The sequence below is a fragment of the Rhineura floridana genome, chromosome 8 (assembly GCF_030035675.1).
Source record: "Rhineura floridana isolate rRhiFlo1 chromosome 8, rRhiFlo1.hap2, whole genome shotgun sequence".
NCBI lineage: Eukaryota > Metazoa > Chordata > Lepidosauria > Squamata > Rhineuridae > Rhineura > Rhineura floridana.
Genome location: NC_084487.1, coordinates 71,572,881 through 71,600,495, shown reverse-complemented (window position 1 = coordinate 71,600,495; position 27,615 = coordinate 71,572,881). Strand labels below are relative to the sequence as shown.

The following is a 27,615-nucleotide window of genomic DNA, read 5'->3' as shown; positions in this document are numbered from 1 at the left end:
TTCCACCCGACACCATTGTCTCATCCACGCATTGAGACTGCGAAGCTGGGCCTGTCTGGCTGGTCCTGCGCGTGGAACCGGTAGCATTTCAGAGAAAGCCACCTTGGAGGTCCTGGCTTTCAGCATCCTACCTAGCAACCTACATTTTGCTTCCAGGACCTCACGGCTGCATTTCTCCATGTCGTTGGTGCCAACGTGCACCACGACCACTGACTCCTTCCCAGCACTGTCTACCAAACTATCTAAACGACGGGCGATATCCGCAACCTTCGCACCAGGCAGGCAAAACACCTTGCGGTCTACACGCCCATCACACACCCCACTGTCTATGTTCCTAATGATCGAATCACCCACTACAAGGATCCCTCCACCTCCTGGAGATATATCCTCGGCACGAGAGGATAGCTGCTCATCCCCCAAGGAATGGGTCCCTTCTAAGGGATCGTTTCCCTCTTCCTCAGCTGGATGCTCTCCTTCCCCGAGACCATCGTTGTCCATGATAGCAGGAGAGCTATCATCGTTGGAGTGGGACACAGCTATAACGTCCCTGAAGGCCTCCTCCACACACCTCTCTGCCTCTCTCAGCTTTTCCAGGTCCGCCACCTTGGCCTCAAGGAAATGAAGTCGTTCCCGGAGAGCCAGGAGCTGATTGCACCGAGAGCACACCCACGACTTCTGTCCAACAGGCAGATAGTCGTACATGCTGCAGGCGGTGCAAAACACTGGAAAGCCCCCACACCCCTGCTGGCTTCTTACCTGCATAGTTTTGTTTAAGGTTTATTACGTCAATGGGTTGGAGACTGCGGTTTAGTTGAGGTCAGGGAACAGACGGGCAGAGTGGGGGGCCCTGGCCTCCTCGCCCTGCTGCCGAACTCGCCTTGACGCTTTGTCAGCTGGGGCCTTGACGCTTCCTCAGCTGGGGCTCCCTCTAGCTCATGGAGCAGGCTCCCTTGCTAGGGTGCTCTGACTTTATATGTGTGGCTGGTTCCTCCCAGCTACTGCTGCCAGCCAATGATGTGTTACTTGAGGCTGATGGCTATCAGCTGGGGCTTAACTCTTTAGTATTCTCTCAGGCTTCCTTCCTGAGCGAGGGGCGGGGCTGTTTAAGCTTTTGGCTGCTTTTAATCTTAGCAAGGGGCTGCGCCTTCCAGGCAAGTCTTTTGTGTTTGTTGTTTTCCCACCTAGAACAGCCTGACCTTTCTTTAACCTAGGGAAACAGAGCTTGTGGTTGTGTTTCCGGAAGGCTGAAGCTGCCCTTTTTAGCAAGGACTCAGCTGACTCTCTCCCTGTATGTATCGGTGGAGTTTCCTTTTCCCCCTTCTCTCCGACTGGAATTTAGCCTTGTTTACAGTGTCCCCTGAAGCTTTCCTGCTAGGGTGGTGTTGAAAACTAGCTTTCTATACGCTTCCTTCTCCTAGGATCTGTCTCCTAAGATATAGGTTCTTTCAGGATTTGGCTCCTAGCTCAGGGTGACCTTGGGCTGCCCTTATTAGTTATTTCTCTGAGCTGTTTTACTTCAATTTAAATAATGGAATAAATGAGAGCTACTTACCTTCTTTTTGCTCTGCTGCATAACTCGCCTTGACGCTTTGTCAGCTGGGGCCTTGACGCTTCGTCAGCTGGGGCTCCCTCTAGCTCGTGTTAACATTTTATTTTATTTATATCCCACCTTTTTTCCAAGGAGCTCAAGGTGGCATACATGGTCCTTCACCTCCTTATTTAATCCCCACAACAACCTTGGTAGATTAGGCTGTGAGACAGTGACTGGCCCAAGGTCACCTAGCTTCATGGCTGAGTGGAGATTTGAACCCTGGTCTCCTGGGTCCTAGTCCAACACTCAGCTCAGTGTGGAAGCTTCCCCCAATGTTGCACAGGTTAGATGGGAGTAATGTGTGTGGTCCTTTAGACCTTATGTGTGTGCACAGGTCACAGCGTAAATTCTAGGGTAGCCTCTCAACTGGCCGCCCTCCAGATGTTGGACTACAACTCCCTTCATCCTTGGCCATTGGGGGATCAGGTTTGGGCTGATGTGAGTTGGAGGACACTAGTTTGCGGAAAGGCTGTTCTAGGGATGAGATCTTTGAATCAATTAGAAGTGCTTTCTGTTATTCACCTTGCAAAGTTATTTTTCTCAGATACGAAAAACCAGAAAAAAACTCAAACATCCTTATCTTATACACTGAACAACTTATTAAATATTTTGGTTTCAAAAGTATTTTGCAGTAAATGTGCATGTGAAGCATATAGCATGTTTCACTATAAATGAATACTAGGGAGACACACTTGGAATTTTTCCACTCCCACTTATACTAGCAGCGATATTCAGGGAAGCAATATTTTAGAGTATCCAATAAGGTGTGAAGTTCATAAAGGTTTGGCTTATAAAAACATTCAACTTAGATGCAGGGTGCATTTTATACCAGCAGTACTTAGAGCACTCTCAGTGATCAGATGATGGTGCTCAGAAACCTAGTAAGAGGCACAATAAATAAATTAAAATCCATGCATGTTTCTCTGACTTGAAATGGATTGAAATGGCAGCTGAAATCTATATTATTAGGAAGTTCAAACCCAAACAATGGAAAACATTAAGATGTTTGTACTCTTCACATGTGCCATCCTGTTATGCTAATCCTTTTTTTCTTGGGGATCCACAATTTTTCACACTCTTAGGTTTTTCTCTGGGTGGTATTCAACTAAATACTTGTGCTAGCACAATGGGATTTCCCCCTCCTCCCCCCATGTGTGCCCCACCCCTCTTCAAATCTGCACCGGAGGGTTGAGGGAGCCCCCAAGAACAGATTTAGGGCATCACGGAGGGGAGTGGGAGAATATTTCATTGTGCATGAAGAAATCCTTGCACTGAGTTAGTGCTACATTGAATACAACCTTATGTTTTTTATCATAAATAAGAACTCTGTGAGATGTGAAAGTTTGATTATTTTCACTAAGACATGAATGGTATAATCTTTGCTATGTTTGACACTCATTCTCTGAGGACTGGCCCGGTACCAGCAGGCAGTGAGGTCGGGCTCTGGCTGAGGGCTCCTGTGGCTTAGATGGGCTCCTGAAGGGGCCCTCCTTAGGATGGAGCTCCTGCTCTGCCATCTGCATCAGCTTTGGGTAGCAAAATGCAGTGACCCGATGCTGCTGCAGATTGCAGTGTGGGAGCTCCCAGGCACCCCCCGATACAGGGGGTGCAGGCTTTTAAAAGCCCATCCTCCCCACCTACCTGTTGAGTCAGCACATCAGTGTGCAGGCTCCATGTGCTATGCTACAAACATGGTAGCAGAACTGTCCCTAAGGGTTTGACGGCCCTGCCACCATCTTGAATGATGGCAGGCATGAGTGCACAGCACACAGGGTATACACACTAAAGTGGGAGATAGGTGGGGCAGGTTGGTCTCTTTAAGCCCCGTGCCACCTGCATCAGATAGAGGTGTTGGGGCATGCCTAGTGCTGGCCCTATCTGAGGATTATGCAACTAATTAGCAACCAATACAATTTCTAAGTTTTAGATTAGACTGATTCGAACATGGTCTCACAAGATAATCCTATCTCAGGAGTAAACAAAGTAGTGCCCTTCAGATGTTGTTGGACTTCAGCTCTAATTTTCCCTGATCGTGAGTGATGGGAACTGGAGTCCAAGAATATCTGGATCTGGAGGACACCATGTTAGCAAACTCCTGCCCCCCCTTTTTGGTGTTTGGGTTCTTTATTTTTCCATTTTAGTCCTAAATAATACCCGAAACAAACCATTTGGTAGAATTCTGTGTTGCATACTATCCTGTGGGCTGCATCACTCCTAATGATCCAGCAGTGTTCTTGGTCCACAAACAATTCAGAGCACCTTTTCAGGGGCCTGGAATGGGAAGGAGGGATTGGTGAAAATTGCCCCCGCAAGCAGGAATGCTGCTCGTGGAAAATCTGGATCCAACCTATTCAATTTATCTCTTTTTTTTTAAGCAGACTGTATTACATTTCTATCAATAATAAAGGAAATTTTGCACAAACATGCATATTATAACTCATACAATAACTAATATTTACATTTTCAGATGATTAATCCTACTTCAGTAAGCAGTAGATGGCTGCCATGGGTCTACTAATGGCAGATGGTAAACCTCAATATTCTTTATCTGTATTTTAAAATATGCCAGGTTTCTCACTAACATATTCAAAATATTTGAAACAAGAGCATGGGAAGTCAAGCTTTAGTGGTAGTGGAGGCACAGCCTTGGTGTACAACTTCAGTAATACTCAGTCTCAGTGATCAGATCAATTGGTTTCTACAAACATGTAGGGAGGGATCGAATATAGTTATTGACTGCCACTGTGAAAAATAACAAATAAACAGAACACAAATTGACCCTTTCCTTCACTCCTTTTCTAAAACATTAGCAATCTTTACTCCAGGAATGAGTGATCTGGTTTATATGTTGCTTGTTAATGGAAGCACCAGAGATATAGGTGGCTCAGGTGGCTCTAAGAATCAAACTCTGCTAGTAACGTTTTATCCAAATTTGTTGTATTGTCTTCCTTTGATGGCTCCTTGTAAAGAAACACATTGCTAACTATATATTGAACTTTACAAATACAGCTAATATTTAAAGCTCATCAACGTCTGAAAAAAAGGTGTATCGGGGAGAAGCAGCCAGCAGGCTGAGATTGCTAGTTAATATGCTGGCATTTGGAAGGCAGCAACAACAGTGAGTGGAGAAGCATGTTTCCCTGCCACTGTAGGGCTTTAAAAGTGGCAGCTTCAGCGAGGCTCTCCTAATCAGCCTTTCATCAGTTCTTGCCTAGGCGTATAAAAACCTTCACCAGGGAGAAACTCTGGGATCGCTCCTTGTTCAGCACCAGGAACAGTGGACAGCTCTCTGTAGGCAGACCTGAAGCCGTTTCCTCCCTGCTGTGGAGAGAGATACTACATAGGCCACTATGCAGCCAGCAATGATGATGTTCTCTAGTAAATACTGGGCAAGAAGAGGCCTTTCTCTGGATTCAGCTGTGCCCCAGGAACAGCCGCTACATAGCAACGTAACTGTAAGTATCCAGGTCTGTCTCAATCTAAAAAAAAATAATCATGTGTTTAAGATAGCTTTGGGCTTTTTCAGTAACTTCTTGAAACACATGCAGCCTTTTTCTTTTAACAGGTTTGCTTATTCAGACTATTGTTATGTTGGGTCGGACTGATTTATCAGTTCTCTCCCCACCTCCCCTTCAATCCCATAGCACAACTTTTTATGCACATGAAAAATCAAGAAAGGATTTTATTAGAAACATAAGCCTTTGCAGGGGGAAGTTGTCTCTCTCTCACACACATCCCTTCAGTTCTGCTGAAGATGTGCCTAGGTGTGGAATTTAATCTGCTTTTGTACTGAAAGCTCACTTTCTCCACCTTGGAATTTCCATTATCTACTTTGTGATTAGATTTTTATTTTAGTTGTAAATCCTAACTTTTCTAGCCTTTTCTGACAGCCTAAGGCTGTGATCCTAAGCATATGTACTTGGAAGAAAGCACATTTGAAGTAATGGGACTTTCTTCCAAGTAGAGTAGTTAGAACTGAAGTGTTCAATTTACTTTTAAAACCAGTGATACCTACAGAATTTTAAGAGGGAAAGTGAACCATCCCTGTTGAAATGCATGGCTATGTTGTGCATGATGACTGTTGGCCATCACTGATTATGATATTTAAAACCAAAGTAGATTTCTGCAGTATTTAGATCTCTGTGGACATAGTTTTAATAATAAAATAAAAGGTTTTGATGAAAATAATGGGTTGTATTCAACAGTGTGTCCCTTAGTTGACAGTAAGGCTTCTGTCAGGGGAATGAGAAGGGAACCTATTTTCAGCAATCCCCCCTCTGCACTACATCCCCTGCAACTGCAGTAACCTGCTTTGAGAGGGTTGGGAGACCTCCAACTGAACAACACCACTGGATACAACTCAGTGTCTCTTTCTTAACTGTACATTCAAAAGGTAATTTCATGAAATGAAGCTTCCTTCGTGATTTCTTTTATTAAATAATGACAACTCTATGGTGGAGACAGCAAAACAGTCAACAGCAACAATAAGAACAAGCATGTCAATAAATGGCGCACTCACTAAATGAAGTACAAAGTGTTGAATGTCTTAAGTGAATTCTGCGTATACTTACTGTTGGATTGACAATAGCATGCAGGTTAAGAAACTTACTTGCTGTTATCTGCTTTTTGAGACATTAATTTTTGTTGAGATTCTCATATTAGAAAAATCCTTTTTTGGTTGTGTCAGTGATTTGTTGGTTGATGCTTCCTCCCCCCCCCTTTTTTTTTTTTGCAAATGGACTTGTAAACATATCATCTAGTTTGACCCTACATTTGTAGCTTCTGCAGTGGTGATAGCAAATGTCTGGAAACTCCCTCAGGTAATACAATAGATATGTTTCCTGTTGAAGTGGAATAATGTATTCCTTTGCAGTTTTTGTTTGGTGGTGATATCAATGGATATACTTAAACAGATAGAGTTAGGTCAAATTCTGCCAGTTTGTTTTATCAGTTTAGAATTTCTTCAAATGTGATGAATTTCCATCTTCCACATAGAATATTGTATGCAAGGTATGATAATGAAAATAATTTCTAGCTACATATGCAGGTCCTCCTGAGGAGACAGACTTGCACAGTATCTCAACAAGTCTACACTATATGCACATGCACCAAAACAGGGAAATCTATTACTATTGTAACACAGTATTGTCCTCCTTAAGCCAATAACAGTAGCCACAGCATGTTCTAGATTTCACTTGAACGGAGATGTGACCATGCAGCACCAGGTCAAAAGTTCATTAACAGATTGGTTTATTTAAACACTTTAGTACAACATACATAGGAGAAAACAGCTAATAAAAGCACATACAAAGCAAATTATTATGAAAATAAATCCATCATCTTTAGACACCCAGGATTGTGCCTGCTGTTTGATTTTGCAGAGTTTGAAGAGAGGGGAGCCAAGTGTCCATGGTTGTACTTGGGATTTTTATTTTTTATTAAGATTTCTTTCTGGGTTCTTCCACTTCCCTGGCTCTCTGACCTGGTTTCAATCCTGATTGGTTCTTATAGGCAAAATATCCTTAAGAGTCCAATTTAAGTGTGTACAAATATAAACAGCAATGTCCCCTAGTAGCACCTTTCACAAGTGGCTTTGAGCAAGGAGTATAGGTAGGTTTAGCCATCCTGGTTGCCCCAGACATGACCCTTGGTGTGCTTCTTTGCATTTTCTATATGTAGCCATTATATGTGCATTAGTTAAATCACCATGAAATCACCAATGTGCATTAGTTAAATCACCAAGAAGACACTGTGTCTTAAGGTGTTTCCTGCAGAGGGGCCTTTGACCAGCTGAACCACAAATTAGTAAATGTATTCTTGCTCCCCTGTCTTCCCTTCAATCCAGCATGTAGACCACCTCACCATATAGACAAAAATTTTCCATTCCCAGAGTCTCTCTGATACAACTTGTTCTAATTAGATCCATGTCCTCAGATCTTGGGGACTTGTTTCAGTCTGATTGGGGTTCCAGTCTTGTTACATCATCTTATATGACAATGTGCAAGCATTTTGCATATAATGTCTTACAATAAATTGCAATCTGTTTAGGAAATTCATCATGTTTGATGTGGCCCTAAGAATCCTTTGATTAAGTATTTTATCTTGTTTGCTTTCATTCTTTGATTATACTTGCAATTTTCTAACAATTAACAATTGTAAAGAGTGGCTTTCAGCATATTACAATTTTTCATCTATTTCACATATTAGTTTTCATACAATTATGGGAAAGCATTGACTTTAATAGAAACAGCCTATTGAGTGCCCTCAAGTTAAATGATGTTGAGTACCCCATCAGTTTGCACTACAGAGTGCTAATTCAACATATTCTCTCTTCACAATGTAATAGATACACAATGAAAAATATATAGGTATGAAGTAGGATATGTATGCCAAGAACAAGATTCAGTATGAACCCTAATTTGCCATTTTGGAAAACACCGCTGCCCAATTTGGCTGGGGGTCTAAGGTTACATCTGCTTCAGAAAAATAAAAGCTTGTATGCAGTGCAGTGCTATTTAAGCATCCTGTCAGCGCAAGGGTTCCCGCTTGTGCAATGGGACTTTCTCCCCTTCTCATCTCCCCACATGCCACCTAAATCTGTTCTGGGGTTTTCCCCAAGCCCCGGAGCAGATTTGGGGAGGGTGCAGGGTGAGAATCCTTGTGCTGACAGGATGCCTCATTAGCACTGCATTGGATACAAGCCCAAGCTTTGCCCCCCCCCCATTATTATGGAGAAATAAAAATGGATAGAATTTTCCTCTTTTGGCAGAATTAGATGAAATTTGCAGACACAATGGCTCCTCCAGAGTGGATATAGCCTGTTAAATTAGACGAATAGGTACAGAGATATTTGTGGCATATTTAAAATTTGATTTGGTTTTTTCTTAAAAGACTATTTTAAACTTTAAATTTTGAACAGAATTGGATGAAATTTACCACAGGACAAGCTGGTGGGATATCAAAAGGAGAATGCCTTTCTGTGCTGAAAGCATGGAGCTGATCATGATGGGCATGGCTGTCACACTGTCCACAGAATAACAGGTTTATAGCTTAGGAGTGTTCCTAGATCTGGGTCTTGTCCGTGTAGGTTGTGATCAGTGCTTTTTATCAGCTTCACTTGGTAGACCAAATATGACACTTTCTGCAAAAGAGATGTTTCACCACTGTTGTGCAGACCCTGGTAACATCTTAGCTGGACTACTGTGATGCACTAGGTGGGATTGTCCTGAAAAGCAGCATGGGAAATAGAGTTGGTCCAGAATGCAGAAACCAGAGTAGTGGAGTACAATACACCAACACTGTAAGAGCATACTAGGTACCAACTTGTTTCTGGGCTAAATTAAAGTCCGGAATTAAAACCTTTAAAACCCCATATAGCTCACACTTGGGCTGTGTATGAGGGAACATGTTCTCCTTTATGCTCCTCCCCATTCCTTGAGGTCTAGAATTGTAAGCTTGTAAGTCTGTGAGCAGGGCCTGTGCTTTTACCTTGTCTGTATTGACTTGCAGTTAGGAAATTTAGTTGTTGTTTTTTAAAAAGAGCAGCAAGCTCTTGTTGTGTGTGGCAATTCCAACAGAGATGAGGCTAAATTCTACAGGTAATATTCTCCTCAGTAGTGTCCCCACATTTACAGAATTTCCTTCCAACAAATATTTGCCTGCTCTGAATGTTTCAGCCATTTAGGCATGCCATGAAGATCTTTCTGATAGGCAGGCTTTAAATAATTGTGTAGCTTTAAATTTCACCATCTCAATCTTTTCTGTGTTTCTCCAGCTAATTAATAAATGTTGAACAAGGTCCTGAGGTATCCCACGGTTGCTTCCATATTAACCTGAGTATTTTCTAGTTTCCAGACATAGACTGCTAACTCTGAAAGCCAATTTAGCAATTCATCCATATAATTAAACAATCACTTCATTAAACATTTAGAGTTAATTGTGTTTTAAACAAAGCAGGTTCCTGTGAAAGGGTATTCAGGGCTGAAGATTTTATTGTCAACAAATGTGTATTTTGATGTAAGTTTTGAAGTGATTTTTCCAGACAGTTATATGTTTCAATGTTACTTTCAAGGAAAACTATTCTTTCAATATCTTCCAAGTGTTACATGTATGGTAAAATGTCCCAATCAAGCAAAGCTAATCTGTGAATAGATTCATGTTCTTTTGCTGGATTAGATCCACATACTGATTAATAAATGGATGATAAAAACAAAATTTGACACTAGTAAAATAGGAACATAAGAAGAGCTCCACTGGAACAGGCCAACCTGTTCTCACAGTGGCCAACCAGATGTCTATGGGAAGCCTGAAAGCAGCACCTGAGCACTACAGCACTCTACCTATTTGTGATTCCTTGGAACTGGCATTCAGAGGCATACTGTCTCTGGCAGTGGAGATAGAACATAACCATCGTGGCTAATAGCCATTGATAGCCGTTTCCTCCATAAGGAGTGTTGGCCACTGTGAGAACAGGATGCTGGACTAGATGGGCCACTGGCCTGTTCCAATGGAGCTCTTCTTATGTTCTTATGATACATTGGAAGGAAGGTACTAGACATACTGAACATCTGTTGCCTAGTTTGGTATATATACCCCTTGTACCTGCCATCTTCACTTGTTGCTGCTGCTGCTGCTGCTGCTGCTTCCTATCGTAAATATGTAAGGCAGGATTGTTCCATATGGATAATGCTGAGATGAAGGCAAAATCCACAAAACACACCTCTTTCAGGGTAAATTTTCACTGCCCACTACAAAAGGCCACCCCATCCCACATCTCTCATCAAATCATTTTCCAGTTCTCCAAGATTTAAGGAGGAAGATCTGTCCAAACATTGAAGACATAACATAACTAAAACAAATCATAGCTAGTCTTTCATTTGGTTTATCAAAGATTGTGCCACTTTCCATTTTGGCCCTAAGACACAAAATTGCCCCCTCTAGGATGCACACCTTAACGTGGTGAGAGCTTTTAAGATTGTTGAAGAAGCTGAGAACAATAATGTCAGGAGTCTAGACCAGCTTTTCCCAACTAGTGGGCCACCAGGTGTTGTTGGACCACAACTCCCATCAGCCTCAGCCAGCATTGCCAATGGTCAGGAAAGATGGGAATTGTGGTCCAACAACATCTGGTGGCCCACTAGTTGGGAAACGCTGGTCTAGACCAAGAGGCTAGACTCCTAGCAGGGGCACCCAAGGCGGAATGGTCAAAGCTGAGACACCAGACTAAGATGCATCCAGACTCAGATGAAGGCAATGGTAAACCACCTCTGAATACCTCTTTCCATGAAAACCCTATGAACAGAGTATCCAAAATGCAACATGAGATACTGCTGAAAGATAAGACCCCCAGGTCAGAAGGCACTCACTGAGCTACTGGGGAAGAACAAAGGACAAGCATGAGTAGCGCTGCGACTAATGACACAGCTGGGTCAAAGTTGAAAGGAAGCCCAGAGGCTGATGTGCACAGATGAGGAAGGAGAGTCCGGAGTTCTACGACGCACACAATAGGAACATGGAATATGAGAAGCATGAACCAGGGAAAGTTAGAAATTGTCAAGAAAGAAATGGAACATATCAATACTTGGTGTGAGTGAATTAAAATGGACGGGAATGGGACATTTTCAATCAGGAAACTACAAAATATTTTATGCAGGAAATGAGAAATTAAGAAGAAATGGAGTTGCTTTAATAGTGAGAAGTGATGTAGCAAAAACAATTTCTTTATTGGATGAGTTTCAGTTGGTGCAGCTCGAGGAAGTGGACAAGGTGCTTGGAATGGTTCGGGCGACCACGTCTGTTCTGGATCCTTGCCCATCTTGGCTAGTGAAAGCTGGCAGGGCTGGAACCACCGGTTGGGCCAAGGAGGTGGTTAATGCCTCCTTGAGGGAGGGAGTGGTCCCTGGTAGCCTCAAGGAGGCAGTAGTGAGACCTCTTTTAAAGAAACCCTCCTTGGACCCAGATAATTTAAACAACTATAGACCGGTGGCGAATGTCCCTTTTCTGGGCAAGGTTTTGGAGCGGGTGGTTGCCAGCCAACTCCAGGCGCTCTTGGATGAAACCGATTATCTAGATCTGTTTCAATCCGGTTTCAGGCCCGGTTTTGGCACCGAAACAGCCTTGGTCGCCCTGTATGATGACCTGTGTCGGGAGAGGGACAGGGGGAGTGTGACTCTGTTGATTCTCCTTGATCTCTCAGCGGCGTTTGATACCATCGACCATGGTATCCTTCTGAGGAGACTCGCAGAGTTGGGTGTCGGGGGCACTGCTTGGCAGTGGTTCCGCTCCTACTTTGCGGATCGTCACCAGAAGGTAGTGCTTGGGGAACATCACTCGACACCATGGACTCTCCATTGCGGAGTCCCTCAGGGGTCAGTTTTGTCCCCCATGCTTTTCAACATCTACATGCAGCCGCTGGGTGCAGTCATCAGGAGTTTTGGAGTGCGTTGCCATCAGTATGCTGATGACACGCAGCTCTATTTCTCCTTTTCATCTTCTTCAGGTGAGTCTGTTGATGTGCTGAACCGTTGCCTGACCGCGATAATGGACTGGATGAGAGCTAATAAACTGAGACTCAATCCAGACAAGACCGAGACATTGTTGGTGAATGCCTTCCCTGCTCAGATGGTGGATGTTAACCCTGTTCTGGATGGGGTTACACTCCCCCTGAAGGAACAGGTACGTAGTTTGGGGGTTCTTCTCGACTCTTCCCCGTGACTCGAGGCCCAAGTGGCCTCGGTGGCACGGAATGCGTTTTACCATCTTCGTCTGGTAGCCCAACTACGCCCCTATCTGGACAGGGACGACCTCGCCTCCGTTGTTCACGCTCTGGTAACTTCAAGATTGGATTACTGTAATGCGCTCTACGTAGGGCTGCCCCTGAAGACAATTCGGAAGCTTCAGCTGGTGCAGAACGCAGCTGCCAGACTACTGACGAGGACCAGTCGGTCTTCGCATATAACACCTGTCTTGGTGCGTCTGCACTGGCTTCCTATTTGCTTCCGGGCGAGATTCAAGGTGCTGGTTCTTACCTATAAAGCCTTACACGGCGTGGGACCTCAATACCTTGTGGAACGCCTCTCTCGATACGAACCTACCCGTTCACTTCGTTCAGAATCTAAGGCCCTCCTCCGGGTACCAACCCATCGGGAAGCCCGGAGGGTGGTTACTAGATCTAGGGCCTTTTCTCTGGTGGCCCCTGAGTTGTGGAACAGCCTCCCCGAAGAGGTACGCCTGGCGCCTACACTTTTATCTTTTCGGTGCCAGGTAAAGACCTTTTTATGCTCCCAGGCATTTTAATTTTCTTAACCATTTTAATCTTTTAATCCGTATTTTTAATTTTTGTCGTATTGTGTTTTTGTAGTGTTTTTTGTTGTTTGTTTGTATATGTTTTTATGATTTTTATTATGATATATTGTATTTTATCTTGTTTGTTCACCGCCCTGAGAGCTATTCTGCTAAGGGCGGTATATAAATTGAAATAATAAATAAATAATAATAAATTAAGAGTTATAACGCAAGGTCTGAGCGAGTTACATCAATGAGATTAAACAGGAAACCTATTAACATAACCATCATCAAAGTCTATGCTCCAATGGCAAATGAAGAAGAAGAGGAATTTGAGAGAGTTTACACAGAAGTACAAGAAGAAATTGATCACACACCAAAACCTGATAATCATGGGGGACTGGAATGCAAAAGTAGGGAACAGAGAACTAGGAATTGTGGGGAAAAGGGACTTAGGAGATAGAAATGAAGCAGGAGAAAGACTTATTAAATTCTGTGAAACCAATAATTTGTTTCTCACGAACACATTTTTTGAGCAACCAAAAAGACGACTGTACACATGGACATCACCAAATGGTCAATATAGGAATCAAATTGATTATATAATTGGTAACAGAAGATGGGGAAGTTCCATACTTTCAGCAAAAACAAGACCAGGAGCAGACTGCGGTACAGATCATGAACTGGTCGTATCGAAAATAAGAGTAAAGCTAAAGAAGAAAACAAAGTAATCATAATGCTAAAATACAAATTAAATAACATCCCAGAAGATTATAAAGATCAAATAAGGAACAGATTTGAGGCTTTAAACTTAATTGACAGAACCAGAAGAACTATGGACTGAAGTCAGAGACATTATCAGGGAAGAATGCAAAAAGACAATACCTCTAGTTAAAAAGAGAGAAAGACCTCAATGGATGACAAAACTATTCAAATGGTTAAAGAGAGAAGGAAAGCAGAAGCAAAAGGAGATAGAAACATGGTTGGAACCCTAAATACAACAATACAGTGACTAGTACGTAGGGACCAAGAGAACTATTACAATAGTTATTGCAGAGCTTGGAAAAGTTACTTTTTTGGACTACAACTCCCATCCAGTGGCCATGCTGGCTGGGGCTGATGGGAACTGTAGTTTAAAAAAGTAACTTTTCCAAGGTCTGAGTTATTGTATAGAAATAGAAGAGAACAACAAAAAGGGTAGAACAAGAGCTCTATTCCAAAAGATTAGAGAAATTAAAGGGAAATTTAAACCAAGAGTAGGGATGTTGAATAAATCAACAGGGGAACAGACTGACTGACCAAGATGAAATAAAGGAAGATGGAAGCAATACACTGAAGAATTCTATAAAAGAGATGTCAGAAAGACAGATTCATTCACGGAGGAACCATATGATGAAGAACCAGGAATTTTAGAATGTGAGGTGAAAGCTGCTCTTAAAATACTTGGAAGAAACAAATCACCAGGAACAAATGGCATACCAATAGAGTTGCTACAAGTTACTGAGACGGAATCTGTCCAAATGTTGTCAACATATATGGAAAACTAAACAACGGCCCACAGACTGGAAGCATTCAAGATACATCCCAATTCCAAAGAAAGGAGATCCCAGGGAACTATTGCCTTAATATCCCATGCAAGTAAAGTAATGCTCAAGATTCTGCAACAAAGGCTCTTACCCTATATGGAGTGAGAAATGCCAGATGCCCAAGCTGGATTTAGAAAGGGAAGAGGCACCAGAGATCATATTGCAAACATACGTTGGATAATGGAATGGACCAAGGAATTTCAGAAGAAAATCACCCTGTGCTTTATAGATTACAGCAAAGCCTTTGACTGTGTAGATCATGAAAAACTATGAAATGCTTTAAAAGCAATGGGGGTGCCACAGCATCTGATTGTCCTGATGTGCAACCTATACTCTGGACAAGAGGCTACTGTAAGGACAGAATATGGAGAAACTGATTGGTTCCCCATCGGAAAGGGTGTGAGACAGGGGTGTATTTTATCACCCTACTTGTTTAATCTATATGCAGAATATATCATACAGAAACTGGGATTGGACCAAGATGAAGGTGTGAAAATTGGAGGGAGAAATATCAATAATTTAAGATATGCAGACGATACCATACTACTAGCAGAAATCAGTAATGATTTGAAACGAATCGTGATGAAAGTTAAAGAAAGCACAAAAGCAGGACTACAACTGAATGTCAAGAAGACTAAAGTAATTTATGCAACTTTAAAGTTGACAATGAGGACATTGAACTTATCAGTACCTCAGCACAGTCATTAACCAAAATGGAGTATAGAAATCAGAAATCAGAAAAAAGCTAGGACTGGGGAAGGCAGCTATGAGAGTACTAGAAAAGGTCCTTAAATGCAAAGATGTATCACTGAACACTAAAGTCGGGATCATTCAGACCATGGTATTCCCGATCTCTATGTATGGATGTGAAAGTTGGACAGTGAAAAAAGTGGATGAGAAAAATCAACTAATTTGAAATGTGATGTTGGAGGAGAGCTTTACGTATACCATGGATCATGAAAAAGACAAATACAGTAGGCCCCCACTTTTCGGCGGCCCACTTTTTGACATTCCGCTAATACGGCAACTAAAATTAGAGTAAGGCCCCACTCATATGGTGCTTTTTCCGTTTTTATGGTGTTTTCTGGGTGTCGGGCGCCATTTTATTTAATGAGTTCCGCTTTACAGCAGGTTTTACTTTTAGGCAGGGGTCTGGAACGTAACCTGCCATATGAGTGGGGCCCTACTGTAATTGTGTGTTAGAACAAATTAAACCAGAACTATAACTAGAAGCTAAAATGATGAAACTGAGGTTATCATACTTTGGACACATAATGAGAAAACATGATTCACTAGAAAAGACCGTAATGCTGGGAAAAACAGAAGGTAGTAGAAAAAGAGGAAGACCAAACAAGAGATGGATTGATTCCATAAAGGAAGCCACAGACCTGAACTTACGAGATCTGAGCAGGGTGGTTCATGACAGATGCTATTGGAGGTTGCTGATTCATAGGGTTGTAATCGACTTGAAGGCACATAACAACAAGACAAAAATTGCATTAGGATGCTGTATAGTAGGACTACCAATTGTCCTCCAACTTTCACCGAAAGCTCCTGCCCCCACAAAACTCCGTAAATGTAGAAGTGTTTAAATGGGAAAGCAAGAAGTGAAAGTGCAATTCTCATTTAATAAAATTGTTAACAAAGTAATTATTGACGATGCCTTTCCCCTTCACTAACAGCTATAAAAGGAAAGGTGCCAGTGATGTGCAATTTTGGCATATAATGTTCTATGCGACTCACATTTGATTTTATAATGCAGAACTCGGGAACCATAAATGTTCTGCAAAACCTGAGAAGTTTAATTTCTAATTGGCAGGAGATCCAGCACATACAGCCAGAGTTTTATTAAAGAATTATATCTTTAATATGCCACAACAGTGGGATGATATATTCCGTGATGCTACTTCGTTGATCTTCTTAAAAAAATAATTCATTTCCACTTGTGACCAGTAATTCTTCTTCTGAAAACATTTTTCAAAAGGGGAAAAACTCACTTTTGCAGGAGATACCTACATGCTAAAATCAAACAAGAATCATCTGCTTGAATGGAAAGTGGTTTTTTTTTTCAGGAGTACATAGAAATCCTATTTTGCAATCTATTTTCTTTCAGCTAAACAGAACTGATTCTGGTAAAAATGTTGATAAAAAGGACAATAAAGGTGCAGGCAAGAATGAATCAACATCAGAAGGTGGAAAGACTGCTGTGGTGTTTTCTTTGAAAAATGAAGTTGGTGGCTTGGTAAAGGCTCTCAGACTTTTCCAGGTAAAGAGGTTCATATTGTATTTTTTAAAAATCAATTGATTGGAGAAATCCATCATGTGCAGATCAAAGTAAAATATACATTTATGGGTGTTTACTTAAATCCCCACACACTTTGTGGAATGATAGCTGTTAATTTGAAGCCTGAGGCCAGACAAGATGGAGATAGTGATCATTGGGAGTCTTAATTAAATGGGGCTAGGTGTTCAACTGATTCTGGAAGGAGTTGTGCATTCTCTGAAATATCATGACCTCAGCTTAAGGGCATTCCTGGACCCTGTGCTATCCTGCTAGCAGTAGCTAGATGATTTGCTAGTTTTACCTGGTGCACCAGCTATGGTCTTTCTTAAAGAGACATAGATCTAACTGCAGTAATTACTGCTTTGGTTACATCCTGATTAGACTACTGTATGTGAGGATGCCTCTGAAGTTTCCAGACTGTCTCCAATTAGTAGAAAATACAGCCGCTGGAGGTAGGTTTTAAGTGTAGTCCATTGATTGGATCACATCAGAATATTTTAAGAACTGCCTCCTCCCACATGACCTTACCTACTATGTGATGTTTGGTGAGCAGGTGCAAGAGAGGGGGCCTTTTCTATAGATAATACTGGGCTTCTACTGGGAGGAAGGGTGGGATATAAATCTAATAAATAAATAAATCTCAGACTATGGCATTAGCTCCTGGTGTCTATATACCTGGCTCCATCATTGGTGGCTTTTTTGCATGGCAGTTAAAAATGTATTTACTTCAAGGGGCATTTTGTTGCAGAGCAGAATATAATTTGTTTTAATGCTCTTGTTGTGGTTGCTTTTTAACTGCTGCTCTTTTGTTTCTTTGTAATATGTTTGTGGATGTTATCTCCATATGTTATGGATGTTATTTTACTGCTATTTGGTATGCCATTTTGGTTATCACTGATAGAAAAGTGGAGTAAAATAAAATCTAAATTAAATATTAATAAAATATTAGTTGTTTTTAAAATCTTATTCTTTTTATTACATCATTAGATCTAATTTGACATACTACTTCGTGGCATTAACACCTTATTAATTAATGTTTTATTACTGAACAGTAAATTACTGCTATTGTATACTCACCTCCTTGGACTAAGGCTGCAATCCAATACACACTTACCTGGGAGTAAGACCCATTGAAGCCAATGGAGCTTACTTCTGAGTAGACGTGTTGGATTGCAGCCTCAATCCCAATGAATTTAGAGAGAGCATGTTTAGGATTACACTATAGGACTGTCAGTGCTGATTAGGCCTTGGCCCAAAGTATGCTAGTGCTCAGACTAAAATAGATTGAAAGACATATTGTTCTTGTATCTTCAAGCTATTTCTGCCCTTTAATTTAACTTGCCAATACATATGGCATACTTTTTACAGCAAACAACTGTTTTATAAGAAATTGCCATGGTAAATCACTTTTAATTACCCTATTTATAGTTTTCATCCTAGACATCCAATGAAATGGAGCAATTAATACACATAATTTTACAGCAGTCTTATTGGACTAAAAATAACAAATAATTTAATGCAGATCAGGGATTCACTTACATGCCTTTATATGCATATCAAACTACATCCTGTTCAGTTACAACCATTAAACCACTTCTGTTCTAAATGAATTTAGTGTGTCAATGAACCCATCTTTCTTCTGCCTATAGGAGAAGCATGTCAGTATGGTTCATATTGAATCAAGAAAATCCAAGAGAAGGAGTTCAGAGGTAGAAATATTTGTGGACTGTGACTGCAGCAAGAAAGAATTCAATGAGCTCATTCAGTTGTTAAAGTACGAAACAAACATTGTAACTCTGAATCCACCAGAAAATATCTGGACAGATGAGGAAGGCAAGGCTGTGTTTTCTCTTTCATTTTATTTTGAAGTTAGCAAAACTTTGTGAAGAAGCAGTGAAAATCTGATGCCTCCAATCACTCTGTGTTTTCTCCAGAGCTTGACTGTGTCCCTTGGTTCCCCAGGAAGATTTCTGAATTAGACAAATGTTCCCAAAGAGTTCTAATGTATGGCTCCGAACTGGATGCAGATCACCCTGTAAGTGTTCAGTAAAGGCAATGGGTCAAGTAAATATTTGTGACAATTGAATGATAAAGAACTGAGCAACACTTTTTTTTTGCAATTAACTAGAACGCTTTGATACTGGTGTTGTCTGGTAATGGCTCAAGACATTTGTTGTTGCTGCGAAAAATAATTCAGTTATTATTTACAACTAATTTATTTGTTTAATTTATATCCTGCCTTTCCTCCAATGGTACCCAAGGTGGCAAACAGTAATCAGAATAAAATACAAAACAACAATAAAGCAGAACATTAAAACTTGTTATACGGTGCATTTTCCTAAGGGCTCAGAGTGCTTTGCATACAATATTACAGTGACTTTTACAACAAGCCCATTTTTTAAGAAGTACTCCTCAGACTTGTTTTAGAAATGATCAATTGTTTAGGCTGAGATATAATGTCTTGTTGCCAAAACAAAGCCATGAAATCTACAATATAACAGGCAGGAGCATTTTTCTAGAACTGGATGTATTTCTTTATTAACTGAGCTTGATTCCTTCAACTCATTTCACAACCATAGTCCATTCCAATAACCTTCACTGAATGCAAGAGATTTCTTTAGAGATCCACAGATCTTTGGTGACATCTTCAGATACATAGGCACCCGATGGAGTTTTCTGAAAGCTGCCCCTTTGTGATGACAGTTCGCTACATGGTCCAATTTCATAGAATCTGTTGTAGGCCATCTATTTCATTTATTTATTACATTTCTATCTTACCTTTCCTCCAAGGAGCTCAAGGTGGCGTACAAATCACCTCCTGATTTGATCTTCACAACAACCCTATGAGGCAGGTTAGGCTGAAAGACAGTGATTGGCCCAAGGTGACCCAGTGAGCTTCATGGCTGAATGAGGATTTAAACCCTGGTCTCCCAGGTCCCAATCCAACACTCTAACTACTTTACCACAGTGGCTCTCAATTCCCTTGATGCAGGAAATCCAGAGCTACCGCATTCCCAACAGAAGACTGTCAAGCTTCTACTTAGAGACCATTCTGCAAGGGGGAACCCACCAGCATGTTAGATAAATGATTCTGTTGTTGAATTGCTTTTAGTAAGAACATAGGAAACTATCTTACACTGCAGGGATGAGGAATCTGCAGCCCTCCAGATGCTGTAGGACTGCAACTCCCATCAACCTCAGCCAGCATGGCCAATAATCACAGACAATGGGACTTAAAGTCCAACAACATCTCTGGAGAGAAGCAGCTTCTGCATCTCTGTTATACTGATTCAGAACATTGACCTTTCCAGCTCACTATAATCTACCCCAGAAATGGGGAACCGGTGACCATCCAGTTGTTGTACTTCAACACCCATCAGCCCCAGCCAGGATGCCCAATGGTCAGAGATGGTGGAAGCTGTGTTCTAGCAATATCTGGAGGACCACATGTTCCTCAGCCCTGGTCTACACTGATGGCTAGAGGCTCTCTAGGGAGGTTTTAGGCTGGAACCATTCTCAGGCCAGCCCTACCTTGAGATTTCAGGAATCAAACCTGGGACCTTCTGAAAGAAAAGCATTCGCTCTGCCACTGAGCTACAGCCCTTCCCCTGCTCTTATTATTACACAACTTCTCCTAATGTTCAACGGAAATCTACCCTCCTCTTGCTTAAGTTCGGTAAAACTAGCCCTTCCATCTGGGGCAACAGAGAAGAAGTCCTTTCCCTTTTTCTGTTTCACTACTCAGACTGGCCCTCACTACTTGACGTGCTTCTGTGCAACAACCTGTTTCCAGGAATATTCAGTGAATATATTTTGGATTAAGGTGCAAACCCACTTAAGTCAATTTATGACATGCATCTTCTGATTAAGACATGCATTACAGGACTTTGGAGAGATGTCTTCCAGTCCCCACTTTGGCTAATATTCAGTGCTTTCAGCAAGTCAGAGCAATAGAATGTATAAAATAAATAAATAAATAAAAATTCACACACACCCTTTTTTACTTTCTAGATTTTTTTTTAAATGGTGCATGTAAGAGTTGCTTTTCTAAATCACTTGAATACTTACACTCATGCCCACTGCTGTTTCACTTACGAGAATATAGATATTAAATGAACATTCCTACTGGGGTGGGAGGAGAAAGAAGACAGCACTTGCAAAGCTGCTCACACTCTGGGAAATAGAAGTAGAAATCATAGCATACTTTGGGCTCAGCAGGGATGCAGCTTCCCTGTGGGTTCCTTGTGTTTCTTCCCCCTTTTTAATACAGTTCTCTGTTTCATCTCATATTTCACACTCTCTATGGGCCCACATCCTGCCACAAACCATGGATCCAAAGCCAGGAGAAATTAACCTCTTGAAATCGTTTGCCTTGCCTTCACTTTCCCCCCTCCTAGGATTAACCTTGGTTGCATACAGTTGGAGATCTGAACCCATTCTGGTAACACAAATAAAATGATGTGTATTGAATCATAATAAAAAAATACTAGGGGGTCATATATTTCATTCTGTGACGGGCACAGGTGCCCCAAACCTTCAATGGCCGGTCACGCTGGACAGATCAGACGAGAGGGTATCAAAGCCTACGGCAAACTCCTTCCACTTGGATGTGTTCTACATGCAAAGAACACTTTAGCCCAGGGATGGGGAACTTGCAGTCATGTGGATGTTGTGAAGACTACAGCTCCCATCAGCCTCTCAGCTGGCACTGTCCAACAGCCAGGGATGATGGGGTTGCAGTCCAACAACATCTAGAGGGTTCCCCATCCCTGCGTTAGTAAATCAGTTCCTCACTCCTGTTTTGAAATCACAGGACTTGAGAGTCGCTTCTCTGGCTAATGAAAAGATTTATTGTGGAAAACGTGGGCAACCAGCAAAATATATTTATCAAATGGTGGGGAATGGAAACAGATATATACTGTAGCTATTCCTATCATTGCTCATCTTTCTGTGCCCATATTGATTCTTGACTCTTGGCTTTCATGCTTTTTAAGCAAAGCAATTGCAGGGGAAAGCACTAATAGTTCCCCATGCAATTCCTAGGGGACAGGGGCATGGAGGGGCTTTCCGAAGGTGTAGGGTTGTAGGTTTCCTGAGCAGTATTTTCTCACCCTCTTTCCCTGCTTTCTGACAACACCCCTTCTTCTTCTATCAGTGAAGCAGCCTTGGAGGAGAAAGCAGATAGACTCTCACAGTTGTCTGAAACTCAAGTAACATCCACACCATACATTTAAAGTACATGGCTTCCTGCAATAAACCTTGGGAGCTGTAGTTTGTTAAGGGTGTTAGGAATTGTACTTCTGGGAGGGGTAAACTACAATTCCCATGATTCTTGGGGGGAAGCCGTGTGCTTTAAATGTATGGTGTGGATGTGATCACAATTATAGAAGATTCAGAAACGCATCAGAAAAAAAGCTGGTTCTTCAAATGAAACAGGGACAGCACTGGCCCTACCATTAGGCAGAGTGAGGCAGCTGCCTCAGGTGGCAGATGCTGGGGGGTGGAGGGAGGTATTGGAGGATGGAGTTGTTTGTCTGTGCTGCCCTTCTAAACTATACTGCTGCCTTCAGGTGTGGTGCAGAATGCTGTCCCACTGACAGTGTTGAAGTCATATTTAACCACCAGTCTGGTCAGATTTTCTACTGGGATGGGCAGGTGTAAATGAGGGCAGGGATCCTGCACCTTTAATATAAGAGCCAATTTAGCAATTAGGATTCCTTCTTCTATACAACTATTAAAGGTGCAAGACTCCTGTTCTTTTTTTACATCTGACCATCCTATTCTGTATGTGGAATGGGGTGTGGGACACCATCTTGTCCTTCACCTCAGGCTTCAGTATGTCATAGCCAGCCTTGAACAAGAAATCCCTGCTGTAGCACATATTATGCAATTCTTTGGATCCATCCCTTGTTTTGATCCATCTCTCCCCGAGGCAGTTACATAATCTGCCACCCCAGTCTTCTGTAATGTCCAAGACTGTCAGCTGCTTTGTCCCTCAGCAACAAGTGGGTCTAGTGTCTTCCCACTGCCATGAGCGTCTATGACTTTGGTCCATAAACAGTGCTTTAACAGCAACACTATGGCAATGTCAGATCCATATCCAAAATTCCAGAACACCCCAAAAGGTGAAGTTTGCTTCTAGACAATTTCCTGAAATGTAACAGTTAAAGTCCACAAGTATTAGAGGAGGGATTGCCAATGTGGTGCCTGCAGGGGTCTTCCTTGGTACTCGCAAGGTCCTGTCCCCCTGCCTGAAATTTGACTTGAAAGAAGCAATCTATTGTATCATCATCACTACCACCACTACCATCATCATCATCACTGCTTTTTTTTTTTGTAAGAAATGAGGGGCCAATACTGAAATCTTGAAAAAAGTACCATGGATGTCAGCAAAAAATGGCAGCAAAAAAAGGGGTGACAGTACTCCATACCAGTGAGTGCCAACAACTTATTGTTATTATTTAAATTTATTTATGTTTATTTATTTAAATTTATATCCTGCCCTTCCTCCTAAGGAGCTTCGGGCAAATATATCAGTACTAAACAAATCCATTAAAACTTCTAAAACCAGTTACAAACTCCTAAAACAATACAGGCTATGCTTTTAAGGTCCCAGGCTATGGTCTGAAGGCACTTAAGGCCAGCTCTCTGCTGAAGCTAAGCAGGGTAAGGTCTGGTCAGTGCCTGGATAGGAGACCACTTAGGAACCATATGTAAGCCACCTTGGGTTTCTATCATAAAAAAGAAAGGCGGTGTATAAATGTAATAAATAAATAAAAGCAATCACCTACTCTCAAAACTAATAATTTCAGGGTGTCCAGGGACAGATCTTTCAGACCTCAAATGCCTGGATAAATGGAAATATTTTTTAAATTTCTTCTAAAAATTAATTATGGAGACCTCACTAGGGAGGGCATTCTACAAACGGGGAACCACTCCTGAGAAGACTCTGTTATGGCTCATCGCCAACTAGGCAACCCAAGTGGTGGCATTCCCAACAGGGTCTCCCTGCTGAATGTTGGGCCCAAGATGCAGGGTCAGCCCCAGGCATGCTGGGGCCCTTGGGCATCAGCTTGCCCTGGGCTCCGATGAGTGTGTGTGTGTGTATGCATGCCTCTGCCCCCCCCACGCATGCCCCCACTTACCTGTCTCCTGTCTTTTAGCATTGCCATTAACCAAGATGGCGGCCACGGTTTCCCTAAGGGGATGAAGCCTCCGGCGCCATCTTGGTTGATGGCACACGTGCGTGCTACGTGCACCATCTCTGCCATCAACCAAGATGGCGGCAGGGGCTTCAACACCTTAGGGAAACCTCAACCGTCATCTTCATTAAGGGCAATGCTAAAAGGCAGGAGACAGGTAGGTGGGGTGAGAGAATGGCGGGCAGGCAGAAGCTCCTGACCTGCAATCCACGGCAGCAATCCTGCCACGGATCGTGGAAGGGGAGCAGAGGGGCCCTTTAGAACCAGCCCTGCCAAGATGCTTAATATTGGGGAAGGCACTCTTTTAGGTACTTAGGTCCCAAGCTGTTTAGGGCTTTGTATGCTAGTACTGATATCTTGAATTGGGCCCAGTCACTGGCAGCCAGTGCAATGCTCTAAGGCCTGATGACACATGGTCCCATCGAACTGCCCCACTTATCAATATTGTGCCCTAGCTGCACCCTCCATATCTTTTTCAAGGGCAGCCCCCCACAGTGTCCATTGCGGTATTCCAGGAGGGAGGTCACCAGAGTATGGACAACTGAGGCCAAGCTATCTTGATCCAGGAATAGCTGTAGCTGGTGCACCAGCCTAAGTGGGCATAAGCACTCCTAGCTATAAAAGCCACCTCAGACTCCAGGGACAAGTTGGAATCCACGAGTACTCCCAGACTACAAACTTGTTCTTTCAGAAGGAATGCTACCCTTTAGATAACAGATTATGCACCTAATTCCAAAACCTGCGAACCACCTACCCACAGCACCTCAATTTTATCAGGATTCAGCCTCATTTTATTGGCCCCCATCCAGCCCATCATTGGACACCCATCCAACACTTTTACAACCTCTCCTGATTGTGATGGAACGGAGAGGTACAGCTGTGTGCTATCAACATACTGATGACACCATGCTCCAAAAGCCCCGGATTTCAGGTCCCAACAGTTTCATATAGATGTTGAAGAGCAGAAGAGATAGAATGGACTCTGGCAATACTCCGCAACAAAGACCATGGGGCTGAACAACAATCTCCTAGTGCTACTTTCTGGCAGTGACTCTGCAGGAAGAAAAGGAGCTAGTGTGCTACAATGCCTCCAATTCCCAATTGTAGACAGTTGGTGCCCATGATAGTTTCCTTGGTTTGCAAATGTGCCTATGGGCCCCAAAAGGTTGATGGTCCCTGCATTAAAGGCTCATTTTGCATCCACATGGAAGACAAACCCAGATCCCCACAGCTTGTTTATATGGAAGACTGGCTGCTGTGGTTTGGTGTCTTCCACACATTGTTACTTTCCCCAGCTGGTAGACTGGTAGACTCCCCTCCCCTCCCCGTAGGAGTCTGAAGAGGGGATCCAAACACATTCAGCTCCATGTAATCAGTTCTCAGTCCTGTCCTGATTTTTAAGTGTATTCATCTGCATATGCTTAGAAGCCCTCTTGGGACTTCTGGCTCAACATGGGAAGGTTGAGGCAGCACAAACAGCACAGGGACATGGACAGGGTTGGGGTGTGTGCCCACTAAACACTTCCCCCTCCAGATGCATTGCTTTAATACCTAAACAAGGCTTAAGTTTTTCTGAAATCCATTCCATGGAGCTGTATTAGTAGCAGGAAAAACTCTCATTCATTCACTCACTTCTCAAATTGATGAAGTGGTCTCATGAGTGAATAGGTGTATTATACAGCCACAAGAGTGACTGTACTATAGCCAGTATGGATTTTTCACGTTTCACAATGCTAAATTGAAAATACCCCCCATACCATTCTGATGCTTCCCATAAGCTCATTTCAAAACAAAACCTTATAGAACTTATAGTCCTGAACTCAGAAATGTTTACTTAACAACCCTCTAAGTTTTCATGGTGATACACAAAACACTCAGAGAGAATCGCGACTTCAACGTGTAAAACGAGAAAAAAATCCAGACACTTGTTGGACTTTGTTCTGTCAGTGAATTTTATAATTTGTTGACATTAATTAAAAATCAGCCATGTGCACAGAGAACCTGTAATCTTATTACTGACCTTGCCCCGTACTCTGACCTTCATCTTCTGCAGTTTAAAAGTTAAAAAATGCCTGCTTGTTTTTTAATTAATTTAAGAAATTTAACATTGAAGTCTATTATAACATCGGGCATGCTCAATGAGAATCAACTGTCAGTGTTCTAAAAGCCAGACTCAGAGCTGTTTGGCTTGGCTAATCAGGTGGCCACATGCACACCAGACCTTTATTTCACTTTAGACAATCATGGCTTCCCCCAAATAATCCTGGGAAGTGTCATTTGTGAAGGGTGCTGAGAGTTGTTAGGAGATCCTGTTCCCCTGACAGAGCTCCAGTGGCCAGAAGGATTTACCAGTCAGCCCCTGTTCTGGGGATTGTAGCTCTGTGAGGGGAATAGGGCCTCTCCTAGCAACTCTCAGCACCCTTCATTAACTACACTTTCCAGGATTCTTTGGGGAAGCTCAAAGTGAAATAAACTGCCTAAAGTGAAATAAAGGTCTGGTGTGGATATCAGTACCATTATTCCACAATTGTTTTTGAAGTTTTTTTTAGTGTAAATTTTGCGAAGTGTTGCTGTACTTCACATATTCACAGAAACAGAAGCAAGAGAATGATTTACTATAAGAAACTTCACTAAAACTGGAAAGTAAATCAAACATATTTAAAATGACTATCTGAACTATATCAACTGTCTTAATATTGTCACTTCCTCCCTGCTAAAACAAGATCAGCACAGCACATGTCTTGTTTCTATTATTTGAGCTGATTATAGGTATTGCCACCGCTCACCATATGCTCAAAGGCACGTTACCAAATTCTTCCAAGCTACACAGCAAGTGGACTAGACTGTGAAAGACCAACCCAAATTGTGTTTTGCATTTGTAGGGCAGTCCAATATCTCAGAGAGAAGGTCAGGTCTCCTGCTCCCGTGTTGCATTCACTATAGCTGCCCAATTTCCCTGCCTTTTAAAGTTTGATAGAAATATCTGTTGGTTATAGGTATGTTATTAAACTGCAAGAGTTTTTTGCCTATTAGTGAATATGTAACTTGGGAATAAAGAGAACACTTTTTGTAATACAAAGTGAGACGAAAAGGTTCAGCTAAGCAAGGGGTAGCACAAACAGTGTGTTTTAAATTATATTAAACTATAGTTGTATCGTATCCTGTGACCTAAAGGGCGCTCAGGATGGCCCAGCTGCTGAAGAGCTGAAATCACCTGATGGCGATTTCCAGTCACATAGCCAATAGAAATATAACAAAGAAACCAAAGCTTATATATATCTCTTTCTCCCCCCATCCCCCCCTTCATAAATCTGTGTTCTTCTATTGATGTGAATGGTGTCCAAATGAGATGAATAAATCCAGTGGGAGTTCCTGATTCCAGGCACCCTTGTGGTGGGCATGTGGAACTGTATATGTAGGTCCCATAGAACAGAGTTTTTAAAATTCTAACAGTGGCCCAGTTCGTACATAACACTAAAGCAAACCATGATGAAGGGTGAACGAGCAAGTGTGCAGGTACACAAAGCAAAATTTGTGACAGTTTCGCTTCTGCTGCTGTGCTACCTAGAACCAAGCCATGGTTTGACTTCGCATTACATGCACACCCGGGCTCATGGTTTGGTCTTCCCTAAACAAACAATTACTGGTAAGCCAAGCACAAACTTTGGT

At 42.2% G+C, this 27,615-nt stretch overlaps 1 protein-coding gene across 1 annotated transcript in view; it reads left to right on the top strand.

Moving 5' to 3' along the window:
- The first annotated feature begins 4,927 nt into the window (after positions 1-4,927).
- Positions 4,928-27,615, top strand: part of TPH2 (tryptophan hydroxylase 2) — a 91,289-nt gene continuing 68,601 nt past the window's right edge. Inside the window, exons 1-4 of the mRNA XM_061639729.1 lie at positions 4,928-5,046; positions 16,574-16,726; positions 18,394-18,577; positions 18,679-18,779. Coding sequence (XP_061495713.1) covers positions 4,942-5,046; positions 16,574-16,726; positions 18,394-18,577; positions 18,679-18,779 — 543 coding nt within the window. The 5' untranslated portion in view covers positions 4,928-4,941. The remainder of the gene's footprint in view (positions 5,047-16,573; positions 16,727-18,393; positions 18,578-18,678; positions 18,780-27,615) is intronic.